Raw genomic sequence first — 20,080 nt, 5'->3', positions numbered from 1 at the left:
CACAGTACTTCCACGGACCGCCTGTTGAAAACCCCTGGTATAGACCACAGCCAAAGAACCACTGCAGATCACACACACACATGTCACAGAGTTCGTCAGTCAAGCCACGGGAAGGTTGTTGCTACTCGACTTTGGAGTAGCAACAAGGAAGCTGAGGGCAGCGCCGAAATATGGCTGCAGCTGTGTAGCTCTAATTGTTGTCACCATCCCCTGTAACTGCAATGAGTGCCTGCACAACAAAGTATTTCACCCACCTTACTTGTAATGTGATGTGACAAATAAAGCGATTCTGATTCTGATAGTGATGTCAGTCATTATGAACCCAGCACCGCAGCTTCTAAAGGATAGGATAGTGTAAAGGGCAGGATTTTAACCAGCCATTTTTCTTTAGTTTCAGAGCTGTTTATTTTGAAACGGGGGCCAGTAGTTCTACTACGCGCCGTCTGCCCACTCCGGTTGAAGTCACATGTTGTTTGACTTCATGTGTGATCTGTTCTGTGTCTCGTTGGCATTCGCTCGCTCTGGAGTTCAGCTCCACCTCCCTCCTGGTGGAGGACTAATACATCTAACATATTTTCTACGTAAAAATAATAATAAAGAAAAAAAGTTTAGTTAAGACAAAAAGATCTATATTGTATCTGACATTCTGTGTGTTGAGTTCATGAGGATAAACTCAAGTTATGAGTTATGGGTTTATGAGGATGAGTTTATACTTAGACTTGGAGTAAAAGAGATTGGGTGAAGTGGTTGTAAACACAGTCATGCAGGCCTCTGATCCGCCGGTGGATTTATCAGCGGAGGCTCTGGTTGACAGTGCATGCTCATAAATCTGCTCTGTTTACATTGCCTCTGTATACAGATCCCACAATTTGTTAGCCGGGTCTGGCATATGTTTGGCAGATGCTACAGTTTCATCCTATGGCCCTGTATTTACTCTGCATGCGCGCGTGCGTGCAAGCGTGCACGTGTGTGTACGCGTGCGCGCGCGCGTGTGTGTGTGTGTGTGTGTGTGTGTGTGTGTGTGTGTGTGTGTGTGTGTGCGTGTGCGTGCGTGCGTGCGCTCATTCAGGTTAGACATCATGTTTAGCTGTCTGTCCTGGTCGGTTGTCTAGTTGTTTGAGTAGTGTGACTGTGTGTGTGTTTAGTTTGAGTGTCTTTCTCTCTGTGTTTGTCTCTGCTTTAATGGTTGCTGTTCTGCTCCCTCCTTTAGCACACTGCTGGCTAATGGCCGTGTGCGTCGCTCGCTGAAACTAACTGATTTGAGGCAAGCGACACGGTTGTATAACTTCACCACTTTTCAACCTATCTTCCATATAACTTTCAACCTATCTTTCATATAACTTTCAACCTATCTTTCATATAATTGGTCCTCACTAATGTTCATGATATAATGCCACCAGTGACATCATCGATGGGGAATCCAAGCATAGTTAGGTAGTTACTTTATTGACACAAATGTATAAAACATTGGGTCCAAACAACAATCAAAAACTTATGAATATATATGAAATACATTCAAATATACAATACACAAGACAAAATCCTTTTACAACAGGAGCTTTCTATTGCTCCAAAAGTGACAGGCAGGCATGTACTGTAGCATACGCAAAGTCTCTCTGCTCAAATCAGTACACTGTCCATATTTCACTATGGTGTCTTGTGTGACACACACAGTCTATGAGCGGACAACCGTAATCGTGTAAAGGTTATCCTCAAATCCTCAATGTAAGGCAGGGGTGGGCAACTGGCGGCCCGGGGGCCACATGCGGCCCCCACCTTCACTTAATGTGGCCCTCAGGTTAATGTCAGAATACTGATATAATATTGGTTTCAGCTGTTACTATTCCACAACATGCAAAACATGACCCGCTTTTATTACTTCAGTCTAAATTAGTAGCTCATTGCTTCAACCCAAGTATACTTAAGGCATTTGAAATTACATAAAAATGTTAATTTTCAGGATTCTAATTCAAAAATAGCAAAAATTCAAGATTTAAATTCGAATATAGCAAAAATAGCCGATCTACAAGCTCAAAACGCGTCGCACTGCGACGCGTTTTGAGCTTGTAGATCAGCTATTTTTGCTACGACAGTAATATATGGCCCTAGGGCCACTATATTTCCACACTCACTCCCTAGGGCCTAGGGAGTGAGTGTGGAAATATAGTGGCTCTCTCCATCGTCAAAGTTGCCCACCCCTGATGTAAGGTGTACTGCTGGTGCTGGTATAGAGTGGATGGACAGATAGATCTGGATTGATGGCTTGGTATGTCTTATATCTTCTTCCCTCTTTGGATTGTAATTTATGAATCATGTCCCTTCGGTCACTCTCAATATGATCTCGTTTTTCCATTATCTCAGATAAATGAGAATACATGACTTGGTTCTCCTTCTTTAGCAATAAGAAGAACATACCACAAGGGGTCATCAAGCATGCCATTTCGCTGCTGTATGTTGGTGAAGAACCTGGCTTGCTTTTCTCTCACCAAAGCTTGCAACGAAGACAAGCTCACTGCGACGCATTGCGATGCATTGTTAGCTTGTAGATCTGCTATTTTCAAAATGTTTTATACATTTGTAAACATGAAATGGGACATTCTGCATAACTAAACGAGTAGTTCCTACTTTTGGTACATTAAGTACATTTTAATGCCAATACCTCTGTACTTACACTAAAGTACAATTTGAATTCTGGACTTTTACTTAACAGTGTAACAGAGTATAAGCTACTTTGCAGTATTAGTACTTATACTTAAGTGAAACATGTGAGTACTTTTTCCACCACCGGTGTCGTGTGGTTCAGGTTCAGCCCACCATGGACTGGACACATTCGGGAGGCACCACGACCTCATGTCCAACTGTGTGTGTGTGTGTGTGTGTGTGTGTGTGTGTGTGTGTGTGTGTGTGTGTGTGTGTGTGTGTGTGTGTGTGTGTGTGTGTGTGTGTGTGTGTGTGTGTGTGTGTGTGTGTGTGTGTGTGTGTGTGTGTGTGTGTGTGTGCACGTTCAGGTCCAGCCTACCATGGAGCAGTATGAACTGGACACGTTCGGGAGGCACCACGACCTCATGTCCAACTTCTGGAACTCCTGCTTCGACGACCTGATGAGCACCGTGCTGAGACGAGACAAGGACACGTCGGACAGCAAGAACAAGTTCCAGGTTCGTGCAGATTTGAGTTTTGGAGCACACCGCTCCAATGACTGGCCGCGTGTGTCCCTATGTATCTGTGTCCCTATGTATCTGTGTCCCTATGTATCTGTGTCCCTATGTATCTGTGTCCCTATGTATAAAGTGGCACGGTTGAGCAGCCTACATGGCCTTTCACACTGACAACCGTGTGTGTGTGTGTGTGTGTGTGTGTGTGTGTGTGTGTGTGTGTGTGTGTGTGTGTGTGTGTGTGTGTGTGTGTGTGTGTGTGTGTGTGTGTGTGTGTGTGTGTGTGTGTGTGTGTGTGTGTGTGTGTGTGTGTGTGTGTGTGTGTGTGTGTGTGTGTGTGTGTTGTGTGCCTGCGTGACTGTGTGTGTGTGTGTGTGAGAACAGGAGGCGGTAGTGGACCCCTACCTGAAGCGAGTGCGCAGTGAGAACACCAGGTACCTTGTCTGGCAGAAACAAACCTCCAACCACCAGGGGGTGGTGTGGCGCCACTGGAAATCCTTCCGCAGGCTTCTGACCAGTGAGCGAGGCGCTTGGGCCAAGAGGTACGAACGAACACGTCTGCTCCGCTCTGCGTCAGCCAGCGTTTAGCTTCCTTCTCTGCACTCTGTCTGAGATAAGAGAGAGGAAGTTTGCTCTCTAAATCACTGTTTCCCAAACAATGGGTCAGGACTCACAAACTCGAGTAAAAATCCCATTTTCTTTTTCTACAAAAATAAAATTCCAAAAAGTATTTCAAAAGATTTTACCCTCACCCAAAACTTTTTAAAATATATATTAATATTTTTTACATTTTAAACAAACACATCTAAGAAATTCCATAGATAAAAAATAAATAATTAAGAAGTAGTGAAAATAGACGATCTACAAGGCGCGAGGCTACACGTTGTGAGCTTGTAGATCAGCTATTTGCACTAGTCTGGGTCCCGGTCAAACATCTAATATCTGTTTTGGGTCACAGTTGAACCACTGCTCTAGAAAAACCACAGAATACTCTGTGAAATTGTATAGAACTGTATTCATAATATGAATACAAAGATGATATATTATATCGTCTCTGTCGGGTGAAATCTGTGTGTCCAAGACAGTTTACTTTTCAGGAAATGGAAAGAAAAGAACTTGTTCCAGTGTCGTTATTAAATTGTCACAACTTAAGCAGCTGTTCAGACATTGGTTAAATATTTATAAATATTTGTAGACTGACTTAAAAACTTTCACTTACACGTTCAAAAATGTTGCAAACATAGCAATAATAGCCGATCTATTCTACAAGCGACGTTTTTCTAAAGAAAAACATAAAAAGTTGAAATATGGATAATGGAGATACAGTAAGTAAAGTTTTCTGCCACAACAGTGACAATAAATACAGCAACAAAACGCTCCCATGTGTGTTGTTGTCGTTGACTCCATAAAGTGCAGACTAAGCTAGTAGTAGAACACAATGCGTGCATGCTTCTTCTCCCTCGCGGCTGTTTGCTTCACAGTGCTGCCCACCACAACCACATGTACGTGCTGTAATTCTCCTCCTCGTCGCATGATCATTCCAGGGTTCAGCCGGAGGTGAAATGGAAGCTGTCCAACGCCGAGACCTACTCAAAGATGCGCCTGAAGCTGGTGCCCAATTACAACCATGACGCTCACTCTGACGCCAGCGCCCTGCGGGACAACTGCGGTACGTCATGCTTATTATGAACCTTCTCTATTACATCACGTTTTAATAGTTAGGCCGCTCCTACTCTCCAATCTCCTTTTAACTTTCCTCTTTTCTCTCTCTCTCTCGAGTCTATTCTTCCCGCTGGAATTTCCTCTGCCTCATAATGTGATCTCCTACGATCAGAGGAATGTTGTCTGAACCCTGTCTGTCGCTCTGACCATTGTATTCCCCTCCCGGCCCTCCCCAGTGGTCGTGTCACTGGTTCCTGCTAATAATGGTGACCTGACACCGTTCCTACAGTTACATTCGCTCTGGTACAATGTGAAAGTGAAAGTGCTGGTTATATTGTGCCAACTGCATCATCATGGTGTCTCAGGTTCCAGTTCAGATTGAAGGGCCATTCACACTGAGCAATAGAGCGTCGCAGTCCCGCCCCCTACCAGGGCCCAGGAAATGATTCCCCGTTCATTTTCCTCATAGACATTTCAAAGCCAACTCGAGTTGTGACAAATCATGACAAAAAACACAATTTTTCGGGCCGAACAAATAATTAGAAAGAAGAAGAAAACGGCAGGTTACAACACTTTTTTTGTTGTTTTTTCTTCTTTGTAATTATTTGTTCCGTCCAAAATGTTGTGTTTGTTGTCATGATTTGTCACAACTTGAGTTGGCTTTGTCCGCAGCGTAAACGTCTTTAAATAAATACTTTTTGAAAAAATAAACGGGGAATTCACTTCTGGGTCTCACGTCATCATGAAAGGGGGCGGGACTGCGACGCTCTATAGAACTGTAACTGTGACTATACAAATTTATGCGACACAGACACTAGTGTAACAACATAACATCCGGCCGTGGATTTTTGGCTCTTCAAAATAAGGGTTGAACGGGGGGAAATCCTGGCAGTACGAGGTGAATTAATTAATTAATCCTGGCAGGGGCGTGGGTTGATAGATTTCATATTCACCCCGATGAATAGGCTTATGTAATTAAATAAAGTGAGAAAGACTATAATTATCTCTATTATTTAACTTTAAACTTTTTTTTTACTTATTGTTTTTAATTTTTTATTCAGTTCACTTCTTTTTTCTCTTCATCTATAGTTTAGGTTGTTTTGTTAGTATTGGTTAACTTCCTATACTAACCTTGCTGTGTTCGTGTCCGTTGGGGCGTCCAGGAGTGGAGAGCCTGAAGCTATCTGAAGCTCTGCCTTTCTCTGTGGCCAAGGAGGCCAAAGTGAGTGACATGGAGGATGACCAGTTAGGAGATGAAGACCTGGTCTTTTTAGATAATAAGTAAGTAAAACAGCCCTCACATGGTTATAATAACACACATCATTTTGTACATTCCATATCTGACCATGCATTGAGCATATTCTAACCTTTAATAATTATCTTTATTGTCCTGAAGGATATTCGTCTTCACAGTCTGTTAAAAAAACACCCACAGCAAAACAACAACAGTACAACACACAACACAGAAAAACATATCACCAAGACAATACATAAACATGAGGTCCCCACTGTACAGATTCCCTGAAGAAGACCTCCTAGGTCGAAACGTTGGATTCTTGTCAATAAATATACAGCATCGTGGCTACGTGTGTGCAGCCTTTTTCCTCATTTTTACTTATTTACTGCCTTAGGCCTGCACCTCACCAACACTGGTGTGCGCCCTTTCTTGTTTTGTCTACCCCACTGTACACAGAACCATCCTATTGGTTGGGTTTGTTTATTGCCGCGATGGCTGAGAGAAAACATTTGCCTATAATGACATGCCCCAAATAGGGACACCACGTTCTCTGCATTCTTCTGATGTTGTAAGCAAAGCAAAGCAAAGTTACTATATTTACCCAGGGTAACTGGACTAAGCATCAGATACTTGTTTACAGCCAGGCCCTGCTCATAGAACATTTCATGGTAGTGGTTCAATGCCTTGCTCAAGGGCACTTCAGCGGTGGTAATTTTAACGTGCCGGTCCGGGGATACGAACTGGCGACCTTCCGGTATCAAGACCGCTCCGCAAACCGTTCGGCCACCGCTGCCACTATTGTGCTATTCGGATCTATAGCTGACCGGGAACCCTCAGGCGTCTATCCTTCGCCCCCTTATTTTTGCCCTTTGCACCTTATTTTTGCCCTCTGCACCAAATCTCTTTGCCGAGGTTTTTTTTTACACTGTGTGGTTGCAAGGTGCAAAGTTCAGTGATGTTGAATTGAAGTGATCTGAGCTGATCCAGGTGTGCACGGATTATAAAGTTCTCAGTCGCCACGACTGACTCCATAGAAGCCAGCATGTTTTCTATGGGAGCATGTCGCTCACCAAAAATAGCAGATCTACGTTGCGTTTTGGTCATCTAGTGGTATTGTGATTAAAGAGTGTTTGAAGTGGTCAAACTAGCAGTAGAATAAAGTTTAGATTCATACTCCATAAACATGAAAGGTCTCAGAAATGTCATAAAAGCAAAGTTTAAACCCTCAACCTGTGATTTCTTCAACTGTTTGGCTGTACGTTGAACAGCAGCAACAACATTATGTTTAGAATGATACTACCTAAACATCTTTTAATGAGAGTACATTTTTGCTCCGTTCCTCCAGGGTGGAGGGAGAGGAGGAGAACCAGAAGGAGAAGCTGGTTCTGTCCGAGGAGTGTGACCTCATCACCAGCATTGCAGTGGTCTCGGGCCGTCTGGAGGTCACCACTCACCACCTGTACTTCTACGACGGCAGCGGCGAGAAAGAGGAGACAGAGGAAGGTGAGGAACACGCATTTGGAGAAGTCGATTTAACGCCTGAAAACCCCCATACAGTATGTTGTTGAGCGGAGTCCCTCGGGCTGCTAAACTAGTGTTCTGTCGTCGTTTTCTCTCTACACTTAATTATCGTCTAAACTTAATTATCGTCGCGGAACATAGCAGATCAACAAGCTCTTGTCGATCTGTTATTTTCACACAAAGGTTTTCCCAGAATACCGATACTGGGGTTTATGCGATTAATGTATTTGACTATCATTCCAATTAATCTCTCAATGTAGAATTTACAATTTAGGCATTTAGAAAATTGCTTTGTGTTTACTGAGTCCAGTCAATAAACAAGGTAAATAATCACATAAATAGATCGTAAATAGCAACTGTCTCAACAACATGCTATCTTCACACCTGTTTACATGCTTTTGTCTTTTTTTCTCTCTTTTCCTTTCTCTATGAACTTTATACCTAAATATATATTTACTACTCTCTGTCTCAGTTGAACTTAAAGGACCACTTCACCACTTTTCAACCTATCTTCATATAATAGGTCCTCACTAATAATCATGATAAAATGGCATGATTTTTTTCTACTCAGTCTGTGTATCATAGGAGGGCTGTGGGCAGTTTAGAAACCGTCTTCCAGTGACATCATCATTAGGCAGATTATTTTTTAAACAAGATTTTTTTACAAAAATGTTTAGATTTTCATTATCGTGAGAACGATGGCTTCCATTTTCGCATTGCAACTTTTCAGAACTAGAAAGCCTGCAGTTTTTATTAGCTTGTATTCCCCATCGATGATGTCACTGGAAGACGGTTTCTGAACTGCCCTCAGCCCTCCTATGAGACACAGACCGAGTGGAAAAAAATTGCGCCATTTTTTCAAGATTATTAGTGAGGACCTATTATATGAAGATAGGTTGAAAAGTGGTGAAGTGGTCCTTTAAGCAAACATGATTCATGTCTGAACACAAAGAGTTGTAATAGTTCCACATGTGTTGGTTCAGGGATGGGGTTTGATTTATATCTCAACACAAAGAGTTGTAATAGTTCCACATGTGTTGGTTCAGGGATGGGGTTTGATTTATATCGCAACACAAAGAGTTGTAATAGTTCCACATGTGTTGGTTCAGGGATGGGGTTTGATTTATATCGCAACACAAAGAGTTGTAATAGTTCCACATGTGTTGGTTGGTTCAGGGATCGGGTTTGACTTCAAGAGGCCTCTGTCTCAGCTGAGAGAAGTCCATCTGAGACGCTACAACCTGCGGCGCTCCGCTCTGGAGCTCTTCTTCATAGACCAGGCTCACTACTTCATCAACTTCAGGAAGAAGGTAAAAACAAGCATCCATGGCGTGTTGATGCCCCATTTGTCGCTTTAACCCCTATTGAGACCTGATAAAGTGTCGTCTTAAACAGTTCTCTGGAAAAAACCTACGTTGCTGCTCAAACTTTTTCATGCCAAGAACCCCCAAAATTATATGAATTTGGCTGCGGACCCCCATCTCAAAAGCAAAGATTTGAGTTCAAATTTTCACTTTAAAAATAAAATATATATATTCACAGATTTGCACAGATTCATTCGATTAAAATAGCCGTTCTACAAGTTCAACACGTTGCAACACGTTATGAGTTGGTAGATCAGCTAATTTTGACCAAATGTTCACCCCAGCTAGATACAGTAAGTCAGTGAAATACACAAAATATATTTAAAGACGATGTCCCAAAAATGGCACGAAAGTCAACTGGGGAGACAGTTATTTACTAACAGAGGCAGTCCTACCATAGAGTCTATAAGGCAGATTAAGCACAAAACAACGTAAGATTTGAATACAAGGTACAAAAGCATTACACAATATATATAGACAAAACTGAAATCCACCTGGTGACAGGAATCACTAAGGCTTGGATATATGACCGGAAGCATAAGTATCGATTGTGTCAATGGAATGTTGTTGTTTGTGTCTCTAGGTGAGGAACAAGGTCTATTCTAGAATCCTGGGTCTGAGGCCTCCCAACCTGTTCTACTTCGGCTCTCGTTCCCCTCAGGAGCTGCTGAAGGCATCTGGACTCACACAGGTAAGTTACTGTACTGTACGCTCCATGCACATACTCCAACATGTACAAACAATACATACATTGTGTCAAATCACAACAAGTTGTCTCAAGACACTTTATGTGTAGAGCAGAGACCCGACTGAATTTTGCAAAAGTTGAAATGGGAGAGAACTTTCAACACCTACTAATATGTATTGCGAACGCAGTGAGCACTAACTATGAGACCTAGCAGAACATGTCTGTCTGTGTGTGTGTGTGTGTGTGTGTGTGTGTCTGTCTGTGTGTCACTCCGTAACACCACCCGCCCGCCACCAGAGGGCGCAGCTGTATCACACACAAAAAACACACACACACACACACAACTTAACTTAACTTAACTTGAAAAAAAACGTACAAAAAAAACTTGAAAAAAAAGAAACACACGCACGCACACATACACACACTAACAAAATAACTTAAAAAAAAACGTAACTTAAAAAAATCTTAAAAAAACACTTAAAAATAAAAAAAATAAAAAAGAGAACTTAAAAAAACCTTAAAGTATGTAATTTATTCTAATTGTTATTGCAATTTACGAGCTGCGTTCGCTTCCCGCGTCTTACTTGTCACTTTAAAAATAAATAAATAAATGATAGGTTTCTGTCAGCAACTGTAGACAGCATTACATTACTTGTCTTCGCAAACATCTCCAACAACATTTTGATGATTGTCGTTCTTTACAGAAATGGGTGTGCAGAGAAATTTCAAACTTTGAGTATCTGATGCAGTTAAACACCATCTCTGGACGTACGTACAACGACCTGTCCCAGTATCCCGTGGTAAGTACCATCAGCCACCTTACTGTGTGTGTTGCTCTGACTGTAATCATAATATTTCATTATAATCTTGTCTGAATGGGGAATGGGTCCACTTGCAAAGGCTACTGTATAGTGTGAGTAGTGTTGTCTTGACACTTGCAGTAAGTAAAAGTATCAATACTGCAATGTACTTGAGTAAAAGTACAAAAGTATTTGCATCAAAATGTACCAAAAGTAAAAGTAGTCATTATGCAGAATCATAGAATGTCCAATTTCAAGTTTTCAAATGTATTTAAACAACATCTTTTGAAAATGGCCAATCTACAAGCTCGCAATGCATTGCATCGCATTGTGAGCTTGTAGACCGGCTATTTTCAAATGGCCGAAATGTATATAGGGCTGAAGTGGTTTTGAAGTTTTTAAATTTGGAAATACTCAAGTAAAGTACAAATACTTCAAAATTGTACTTAAGTACCTTAATACATGTACTTAGTTACTTTACACCACTGGACACAAAGTGTTTTTGACGACAAGAACTAGGGCCTCACTCACACGGTCGCAACAGATTTCTGTATGCTTGTTGTATACAAAGGGTGTGACACAGCTTGCCCCAATGCATTTCCATTTCCAATGGGAGTCACATGGTTTGACACAACATTTGTGTTGTATGAGGGGGAGGGGCGCAGTCGAAACACAGCCAAAAGCCATACAACAGCTTGTAGTACAAAATGTGGACTACAAACCATGTGACTTCCATTGGAAATGCATTGGGGCGGCCATGACACTCACAACATTCATACAACAAGCATGCATCAATGTTTTCATACAACAAGCATGCATCAATGTTTTAAAGGTCTGAGTGAGGCCTACCTTCTGCCTCCTTCCCTCCAGTTCCCCTGGGTTCTGTGTTACTAACTAAACCTTCCCTCCAGTTCCCCTGGGTTCTGTGTTACTAACTAAACCTTCCCTCCAGTTCCCCTGGGTTCTGTGTTACTTACTAAATCTTCCCTCCAGTTCCCCTGGGTTCTGTGTTACTAACTAAACCTTCCCTCCAGTTCCCCTGGGTTCTGTGTTACTAACTAAACCTTCCATCCAGTTCCCATGGGTTCTGCTCTCCAGTTCCCCTGGGTTCTGTGTGACTAACTAAACCTTCCCTCCAGTTCCCCTGGGTTCTGTGTGACTAACTAAACCTTCCCTCCAGTTCCCCTGGGTTCTGTGTGACTAACTAAACCTTCCCTCCAGTTCCCCTGGGTTCTGTGTGACTAACCAAACCTTCCCTCCAGTTCCCCTGGGTTCTGTGTGACTAACTAAACCTTCCCTCCAGTTCCCCTGGGTTCTGTGTGACTAACTAAACCTTCCCTTCAGTTCCCCTGGGTCCTGTGTTACTAACTAAACCTTCCCTCCAGTTCCCCTGGGTTCTGTGTGACTAACTAAACCTTCTCTCCAGTTCCCCTGGGTTCTGTGTGACTAACTAAACCTTCCCTCCAGTTCCCCTGGGTTCTGTGTGACTAACTAAACCTTCTCTCCAGTTCCCCTGGGTTCTGTTCTCCAGTTTCCCTGGGTTCTGTGTGACTAACTAAACCTTCTCTCCAGTTTCCCTGGGTTCTGTGTGACTAACTAAACCTTCCCTCCAGTTCCCCTGGGTTCTGTTCTCCAGTTTCCCTGGGTTCTGTGTGACTAACTAAACCTTCTCTCCAGTTCCCCTGGGTTCTGTGTGACTAACTAAACCTTCTCTCCAGTTTCCCTGGGTTCTGTGTGACTACGTGTCTCCGGTTCTGGATCTGGATGACCCAGCAGTGTTCAGGGACCTGTCCAAACCCATCGGAGTGGTCAACTCTCGCCATGCACAGCACGTCAGAGAGAAGTAAGTACAGCACTGCACCGGTTACGGACATTATGTGCCCTATCTTCTGCTTTTTTTTATTATTATTTTGAAGAACATAAAATTGCCTTACCCCTTATTATGCCTACATTGTTTCGTACTTTTTTACTATTTTGGAAAACATTTTTAAAAAATTGTTTGTCGTCGGCCCTATGAGTAAAAACCACCCTTTACTGTGAGTCACATAGTTTACCATTATATGCTATTGGTATCCTTTATGTGGCACGGTGTTGACCAATCGTGTGCCAGTGAGATTCCCCGGTTTTAAAGGAATAACAACGTTCCGGGTGTTCATGGGTATAAAACGTTATTCTCTCTCTCTCTCCCCTGGTCCTCCGTCAGGTACGAGAGCTTTAATAAAACGTTGTTCTCTCTCTCCCCTGGGCCTCCGTCAGGTACGAGAGCTTTGAGGATTCGACGGGGACCATCGATAGGTTCCACTACGGCACTCACTACTCCAACGCTGCGGGGGTCATGCACTACATGATCCGCATGGAGCCCTTCACTACACTGCACATCCAGCTGCAGAGTGGCAAGTCAGTGAGAGCACACACACACACACACACACACACACACACACACACACACACACACACACACACACACCCTTCACTACCCTGCATATCCAGATGCAGAGTGGCAAGTCAGTGAGAACACACACACACACACACACACACAGACACACACACACACCCTTCACTACCCTGCATATCCAGATGCAGAGTGGCAGTGAACACAGCAACACAACACCCCTCACAACCCCTCAATAGAGTGTTCAAAGTCAAAGACAACACTACAGCAACACTACAGAACACGACAACACAGTGCAACATGACACCACACCACAACCCAACACAACTATACACAGCCGGACACAGCACGCAACACAACTATACATACACAGCACAACACACCAGATATTACACAGCACACAACACAACGCAACCCAACGTTACAACGTTACATGACACCAGGTGTGTCCATCTTTCTATATCCATCTAATTAACGCTCTGTTCCATACACCTGTGAAGGAAGTAATTATTAATGTCAACATGGTTGCCATGAAAAGGGCCTATTGATTGAACAATTATAATATATATTAATGTTTTTCAATTTTTCCTTTCCAATTGGCCCCATTGGCGCCCCCTTGCGGCCACAACTTTGAAAATGTATGCACTAGCAAGACAACACAACACAACACAGCATGACACAACACAGCATGACAATAAGACAACAATACACTTTAATAGATACCTGAGTGTAGGATATCATACTGTAATGGCATAATATGATAATGTGATATTTGACATGACACTGTTTCTCAACCTCAGGTCTGTAACTCTGAGGCTTTACAAATGGACCCATACCGGTCTGACAGAGTTAAATTAACTCTTAGGATTGTACAGGTGCAGGATTGGGAAATATATGACTATAATATATCCGTCTCATATATAAGACGTAATACAATAAGATCAGGTATGATAAAAAAAAACAAAAAACAGATACAGATGCATTTAGCAGGTCGTTGCTGTTGGACAGAAACCTCTTATCTTCATAACTTTTTGTGTGTGTGTGTGTGTGTGTGTGTGCGTGTGTGTGCGTGTGCGCGTGCGCGTGTGCGTGTGGGGGGGGGGGGGGGGGCTTGTTACAGAAACCATGTCACACATTCTGAATGGCTGTTATGCCTATAAAGGGCTTTACATAGCAGCACGCCACGACAGAATAGTTGATCTCATAACAAAGGACATATCTAAACATCTGTGAGAATGTACAAACATTCCTGTGTCAAACCTTCCATGTTTCAACTCTGTACTGAAAATACTGACATTTTTGCACATCTCTCTGCTAACACACCAGATGTTGTTGTAGTCAATGAAGAGAACAGATCAGTTTTCATTCTTGAAATGGCCTGCACCTTTGATTCTAGCTTAGAGGAAGCCTTTATGACCAAAGTCATTAAGTACCAGCCGCTCCTCCAGACCATCATAGAGCTAGGCTATAGGTGCAATCTACTTGTGTTTATCTTCGGCAGCCTAGGACACGTACACAGTTTGTTTGTAAGAGGCTTCCAACAACTTGGGATGCCAAAAAAAGCAGCCAAACGTCTCGCGAAATTCTGTGCAATCTCTTCCACTATCGGTAGCTGCCAAATATGGCGAAGACGCTGTTACTTGTACCCCTGAAGGGTGTGTGGGTATTTGTCCGGGATTTGCTGATTGCACTCTGTACAGCACCTTGTAAATATTTGTGTCCTTGTATTGTATCTCTTATGTGGACATAAATAAATGATTCAAATGTGTGTGTGTGTGTGCAGGTTTGACTGCGCAGACCGTCAGTTCCACTCAGTGGCTGCGGCCTGGCAGGCGCGCATGGAGAGTCCTGCCGACGTGAAGGAGCTCATCCCAGAGTTCTTCTACCTGCCAGAGTTCCTGCAGAACATGAACGGTGAGGAAGCAGCTATAGGGTTGTTGTCACAATTATCACATAATCGTCTAATCGCAATTATTTTAGATAATCATAACTATTTTGTCGTAATCGTTTCCATGTTGAAAGATGTTCATCTAACTATAAATGTGCCACGTCATGTGTGCGTGCGTGTGTGTACGGTTGTAATGCACGTAACTCGAGAACCGTTTGCCCCACCGACTTCAGATTCGACACACGCGTTCCACACCCCCGCAAGGAGTCGGTGGCATACACCGTTGTCCAGAAACACCACAAAAGGCTCTGGTCAGGCTCTGCCTAATGAGGCCAACTCCTCTCACCTGTGCAATTTCCAGCCTCTGCCTCAGGCAATTGATTGCCATGGCAACCCCACAACTGCCAATTGATTACTTAACCAGTCCACTTTTCACAGTCAGTTTGCACTCTTCAGACACAGGCAGACAGACATATACAGAGATCTCCATGTGGGACACAGACAGACAGTTAAAATGGGTGCTATGACAATGGCTATTGCATACTACAGAGATCTCCATATACAGTATGGGCACAAAAGGGACACAGGCACATAGTTAAAACGGGTGCTATGACAATGGGTATTATTAGGTTCCCAAGTTGCATCGTTCCCAAGTACTGTAGGCCGGTGACCTACGGGCACGTACAGGTCTAGTACATAAAAAAGGCAGAAAGAGCAGATCTGAAAGCTTACAACGCATCACTTTGTGATGCGTTGTAAGCTTGCAGATCACCTGAGCTTGTAGATCAGCTATTTTCGCTATTTTTTACTTTTTAAATTTATACAATTGATAAATTGTATATTGCAGTTATTTCTCATATTTGCCCTGTGCACTTTGCCTAAAAGGCAAACCGAAATATAATTTCTATTCATAATGTTCCAATTTCGCCAAAAACACAATTAAATCGTAATCACAATTATTTATGTGACAATTAATGGTGACAGGCCTAGAAGCAGCACCAGGTGGACCGCCTAAAATGTGCTCCAGTAAATGAAAGAGAGAAAGGTCACGAGCGATGAAAGTAAACGATAAAAATGAAACGATAAAAATCAAACGATAACAATCAAGCTGTGGATTCGGAATTGGATCAAATGGACTTCCACTCTTCATTAAAGAAAAAAGCACTAGCATTTCTCAGTACTTTATTACGATATTTTTTACCAGCCTAGGTGCCTGGACCGGTCGGCCCAGGCCACCACTTTTTTATTTTCTGTTCATTCCATTTCACTACATTGTTTTATTACCTTTGTTTTGAAAGGTCATTGTATATCGCACGCACGCACGCACACACGCACGCACGCACGCACGCACGCACGCACGCACGCACGCACGCACGCACGCACACACACACACACACAGAGAGTTAAGTGGTTGTATGTGCTGCAGGTTTTGACCTGGGCTGTCTTCAGATGTCTCAGGAAGCTGTGACTGATGTTCTGTTGCCTCGCTGGGCCTCGTCCAGAGACGACTTCATTAGGAAACACAGAAAGGCTCTGGTGAGTTCACGCAGACACTCAGACACACAGTCAGGGGCCACAGTGTTCACGCAGACACTCAGACACACAGTCAGGGGCCACGCACGGCACCACGCCGGTGGCTGATCGGACTGTGCAGGAGCTCCCTAAGCACTGGCTCGGGACCCATTTGTGCGTCGCGGACACATTTTTATGCGTCCCTTTATTTTTTGTTTCCTACGTTTTTGTTTTCGCTGCTGTCAGGCAGAAACCTCTTATCTCGAGATGTCTCCCCAGGACCCAAACTTTTATGAAATTCCCTTAAAAAATTATTTAATCTTGTCTATAATTTCTGAAAAAGATCTTATTTTATTTTAAATTTTCAATGTTGAAATATATAATGTAATGTAAGAAAGAAAAAGGGAATATTTTCTCGCAAACCTATAAAAATTGGGTCCATGGCCCAAAAATGGGCCCAAGGTTGCCGCAACCCAATGTTTGTGAAACACTGGGGTAGTGCCTCAACCTAATCACGTTCCATGTCTCTCTCTCTGCCCTCAGTTCCTATCTAAATAAAGCAAAAAGCCACACACAGTGAAATAGTGTCATTTTATTGGCCAAGTAGGCTTTAAAAATATGTTTGGTGGTGGGGTTTTTTCCATGCAATACAATAACATTACAAGATTACAATAGGTGATAAAACATTTATGATAAATACAACTAAAAAGAAAGAGAGAACAGGACACTTTTATACAAAACGTTCTGGGGGTCTTGTTTCGTTTACATTACGAAGCATATAAATCCACGTGTGGAGTGTGGTGAATATACAGTGGGGTAAGCTGGCTGCTCTGGTGGCTTAGCGTTAGCGGCCAGTCAGTGTACGTGTCACAATGGAATCCAATACCCTATATATCCCATTTTTACCTGAGATCAGATTCTAAAAATGTCTTCTACATCCTGACAGTTTTCTGAAAAAGCTGTTTCTATGTCAGTCGTTCTTTGATATTTTCAAAAATAGCAGACCTACAAGCTCGTAGCGTGCCACTTGGTGGCGCGCTATGAGCTTGTAGATCTGCTATTTTTCAATAGCTAAAGCATATCATAATGCTAACACCAAAAGGGGTTCCCGCCCAAAATGGGATATTCCAAAAATCCTTTTTTGAGCGGTGCACACACTGCTCCTTTACATGGCTATGTGTGTCCCTGTGTCCGTCTGTCCGTATGTCTGTTTAGAGTACGACCTTTGACCCTGTTGTTTACACTATTGGCCCCTGTGGATGATGCTGATTGGGGCCAGGTCTCTCTCTCACAAACACACACACACACACAGATTGGGGTCGGTCAGGTCACACGCACACAAACACATACGTACGCACGCTCGCACACACACAGGCCAGGAACAACTGTGCTCGACTCCTGATTGGGACACACACACATGCCATGGAGGAGGGCTTGACTCACAGTCTCGCTCTATCACACACACACACGCACACGCGCACACACACACACACACACACACACACACACACACACACACACACACACACACACACACTGTAAAGTGTAGTTGCACCGCTCAGTTAGCACGTATGCAATTTATTTTGTTCTTCCAAGATTTTTTTTTTCTAATAGCAGAGCTACAAGCTCACAACGTGACAGTCAGTGCCAGTAAAAACGACACTGACCGCCACCCACAAGACGTTTGTCTTTGGAAATGGAGTCTGATGTCTGTGTTCTGTTTGGAGCTGCAGCGATGCATAAAGATACATTATTATAAAGAATGAAACCCCAGTCACTGACACTAGAATTACACTAGAATTACAATTCCTTTGCTGCTCAAATAATGAAAAAGTGTGTGCGTGTGCATGTGCGCGCGCGTGTGTGTGTGCAGGAATGTGAGCATGTGTCCAGTCACCTTCATGAGTGGATCGACCTGATCTTCGGCTACAAGCAGAGAGGGGAGGAGGCGGTGGAGGCCCTCAATGTCTTCTACTACTGCACCTATGAAGGTAATAAGTACAGCAAGCGACGTGTGTGAGTGTCTGGGGGGGTATGAGACATATGAGATGCAGTACGTGGTATACTGTGTAGGGCGTGCGTGTGTGTACATTTGTGTGTGGCCAGGGATATGAGTGATATGAGATGCAGTCCGTGGTATTTTGGTTTTATGTTGGTAATTTCTGACCCCGTCCATGGCGTGGTGGTATAGGGGTGAGTGTTGTTTTTTGGTTTTATGTCTGACCCCGTCTCTTCGGTTCTCTTCCTGTGACCGTGACTCTGTCTGTAGGCGCCGTGGATCTGGACGCCATCGCCAACGAGAACGAGCGCAAGGCCCTGGAAGGGATCATCAGTAACTTTGGCCAGACTCCCTGTCAGCTCCTCAAGGTCTGACTCCACTCTGCACGCAACACAACACCCTCTGACTATAGGAACCAGTGGTGGAAAGGAACTCAGTATATTTACTTAGGTACCGTTTTGAGGTATTACTTAACTTTAGTATATCAAATTTTCAGTACTATTATTTTACTCCGCTGCAATTATTTGACAACTTTAGTGACTAGTTACTTTGTAAATTTGGATTATTATTTACCAAACATACATTAACCATTTTAGCTCAAGCTTGCGCACAAGTAGGCCATGCGTGGCCCTACTTGTGTGCAAGGCGCAAGTTGGCACCTCGACAGAGTGCATTTCTAGTTTGCTTCTGTGGTGGAGGGATCCGGTTGTTTGTGAAGTTTTAACCCATTTTGGGGCGGGAACCCCTTTTGGTGTTAGCATTATGTTATGCTTTAGCTATTGAAAAATAGCAGATCTACAAGCTCATAGCGCGCCACCGAGTGGCGCGCTATGAGCTTGTAGGTCTGCTATTTTTGAAAAATCGAAGAACCACTGACATAGAAACATAGCTTTTTCAGAAAACTGTCAGGATGTAGAAGACATTTATAGAATCTGATCTCAGGTCAGAATGGGTTAAAGCAATGGTTCTCAAACGTTCTCATGTCAAGGACCCCACAGTTGATATCGTTGCTATTATTGCTGTCGGGCAGAAACCTCTCATGTCCATATTCTAACTTTTTGTGTTTTTTTGGAAAATTAAAATCATACTACAGCGTCACACAAAAGCTTCTAAAGTAACAACAACCACAAGCTCGAAGCGCGGCCCAAAGCGAATAGTTTTGAGCTTGTAGAACTGCTACTTTTGCTATTTCAGTCAGATAACTCACAAATAGATTTAACCAATATTTATTATAGAATGAGAATACATAAGTGTGCATATAATATTTTATCTTGGCGTTCGGCTCTGCAACATTTTTCTCCCTGCTCGGCACAATTAAACACCATCATTAAACATTAAGTACAGGGAGATAGATATACAATAACAACCCCACATGGGGAACAGAAATTACATGTGGGTCTTTCCTGCCTGCCGGCGGATTACGGTCTGGAGAGGCTCAATTGTACGCCCATTTCCTACACCAGAGAACTGGTGTGGCCAATCGGGACACGGTATGCAATATGGGCGGGCTTTGGTACATTGACGTTCAATGCTTGAGACCTTTGACTGACAGTAGCTCTAACCAATTGCGTCAAAGAGAAAATGTTTGAACCCGCCCCCCGGGAAACAAGATCCATACACAGCATCTCCAGACTCAAATACCACACGACAGTGTGATTTGAGTCTGGCTTATTAGCTACTAGGTCTTGCAAACACTGAATACACCTACATAGTAATGCAGCATATTAACCCCTCAAGTATATTTATGCGCCCTTGAGCACAGCATGAAGCCGCTCGAGTATATCTGACTGAACTAACTCCACAAGCTACGTATCATTTTCGAATTCTGAATTCTGAAAAGTAACCGTTTTGGACATATGAGG

General features: G+C 43.1%; 1 protein-coding gene across 2 annotated transcripts in view; it reads left to right on the top strand.

Annotated features, from left to right (window-relative positions):
• Positions 1 to 20,080, top strand: part of nbeal2 (neurobeachin-like 2) — a 120,289-nt gene that overhangs the window by 83,728 nt on the left and 16,481 nt on the right. For both annotated transcript variants that reach the window (XM_079504424.1, XM_079504423.1), the window contains 14 exons: positions 3,009 to 3,158; positions 3,540 to 3,697; positions 4,700 to 4,824; positions 5,981 to 6,098; positions 7,400 to 7,557; positions 8,752 to 8,885; positions 9,523 to 9,630; positions 10,332 to 10,427; positions 12,146 to 12,270; positions 12,684 to 12,824; positions 14,603 to 14,733; positions 16,134 to 16,243; positions 18,093 to 18,210; positions 18,489 to 18,586. In XM_079504424.1, the coding sequence (XP_079360550.1) occupies positions 3,009 to 3,158; positions 3,540 to 3,697; positions 4,700 to 4,824; positions 5,981 to 6,098; positions 7,400 to 7,557; positions 8,752 to 8,885; positions 9,523 to 9,630; positions 10,332 to 10,427; positions 12,146 to 12,270; positions 12,684 to 12,824; positions 14,603 to 14,733; positions 16,134 to 16,243; positions 18,093 to 18,210; positions 18,489 to 18,586 (1,770 nt within the window). The remainder of the gene's footprint in view (positions 1 to 3,008; positions 3,159 to 3,539; positions 3,698 to 4,699; positions 4,825 to 5,980; positions 6,099 to 7,399; positions 7,558 to 8,751; positions 8,886 to 9,522; positions 9,631 to 10,331; positions 10,428 to 12,145; positions 12,271 to 12,683; positions 12,825 to 14,602; positions 14,734 to 16,133; positions 16,244 to 18,092; positions 18,211 to 18,488; positions 18,587 to 20,080) is intronic.

The sequence above is a fragment of the Electrona antarctica genome, assembly GCF_951216825.1.
Source record: "Electrona antarctica genome assembly, chromosome: 6".
NCBI lineage: Eukaryota > Metazoa > Chordata > Actinopteri > Myctophiformes > Myctophidae > Electrona > Electrona antarctica.
Note: the sequence above shows the minus strand (reverse complement) of the source record. Positions and strands in the feature narration are given on the sequence as shown.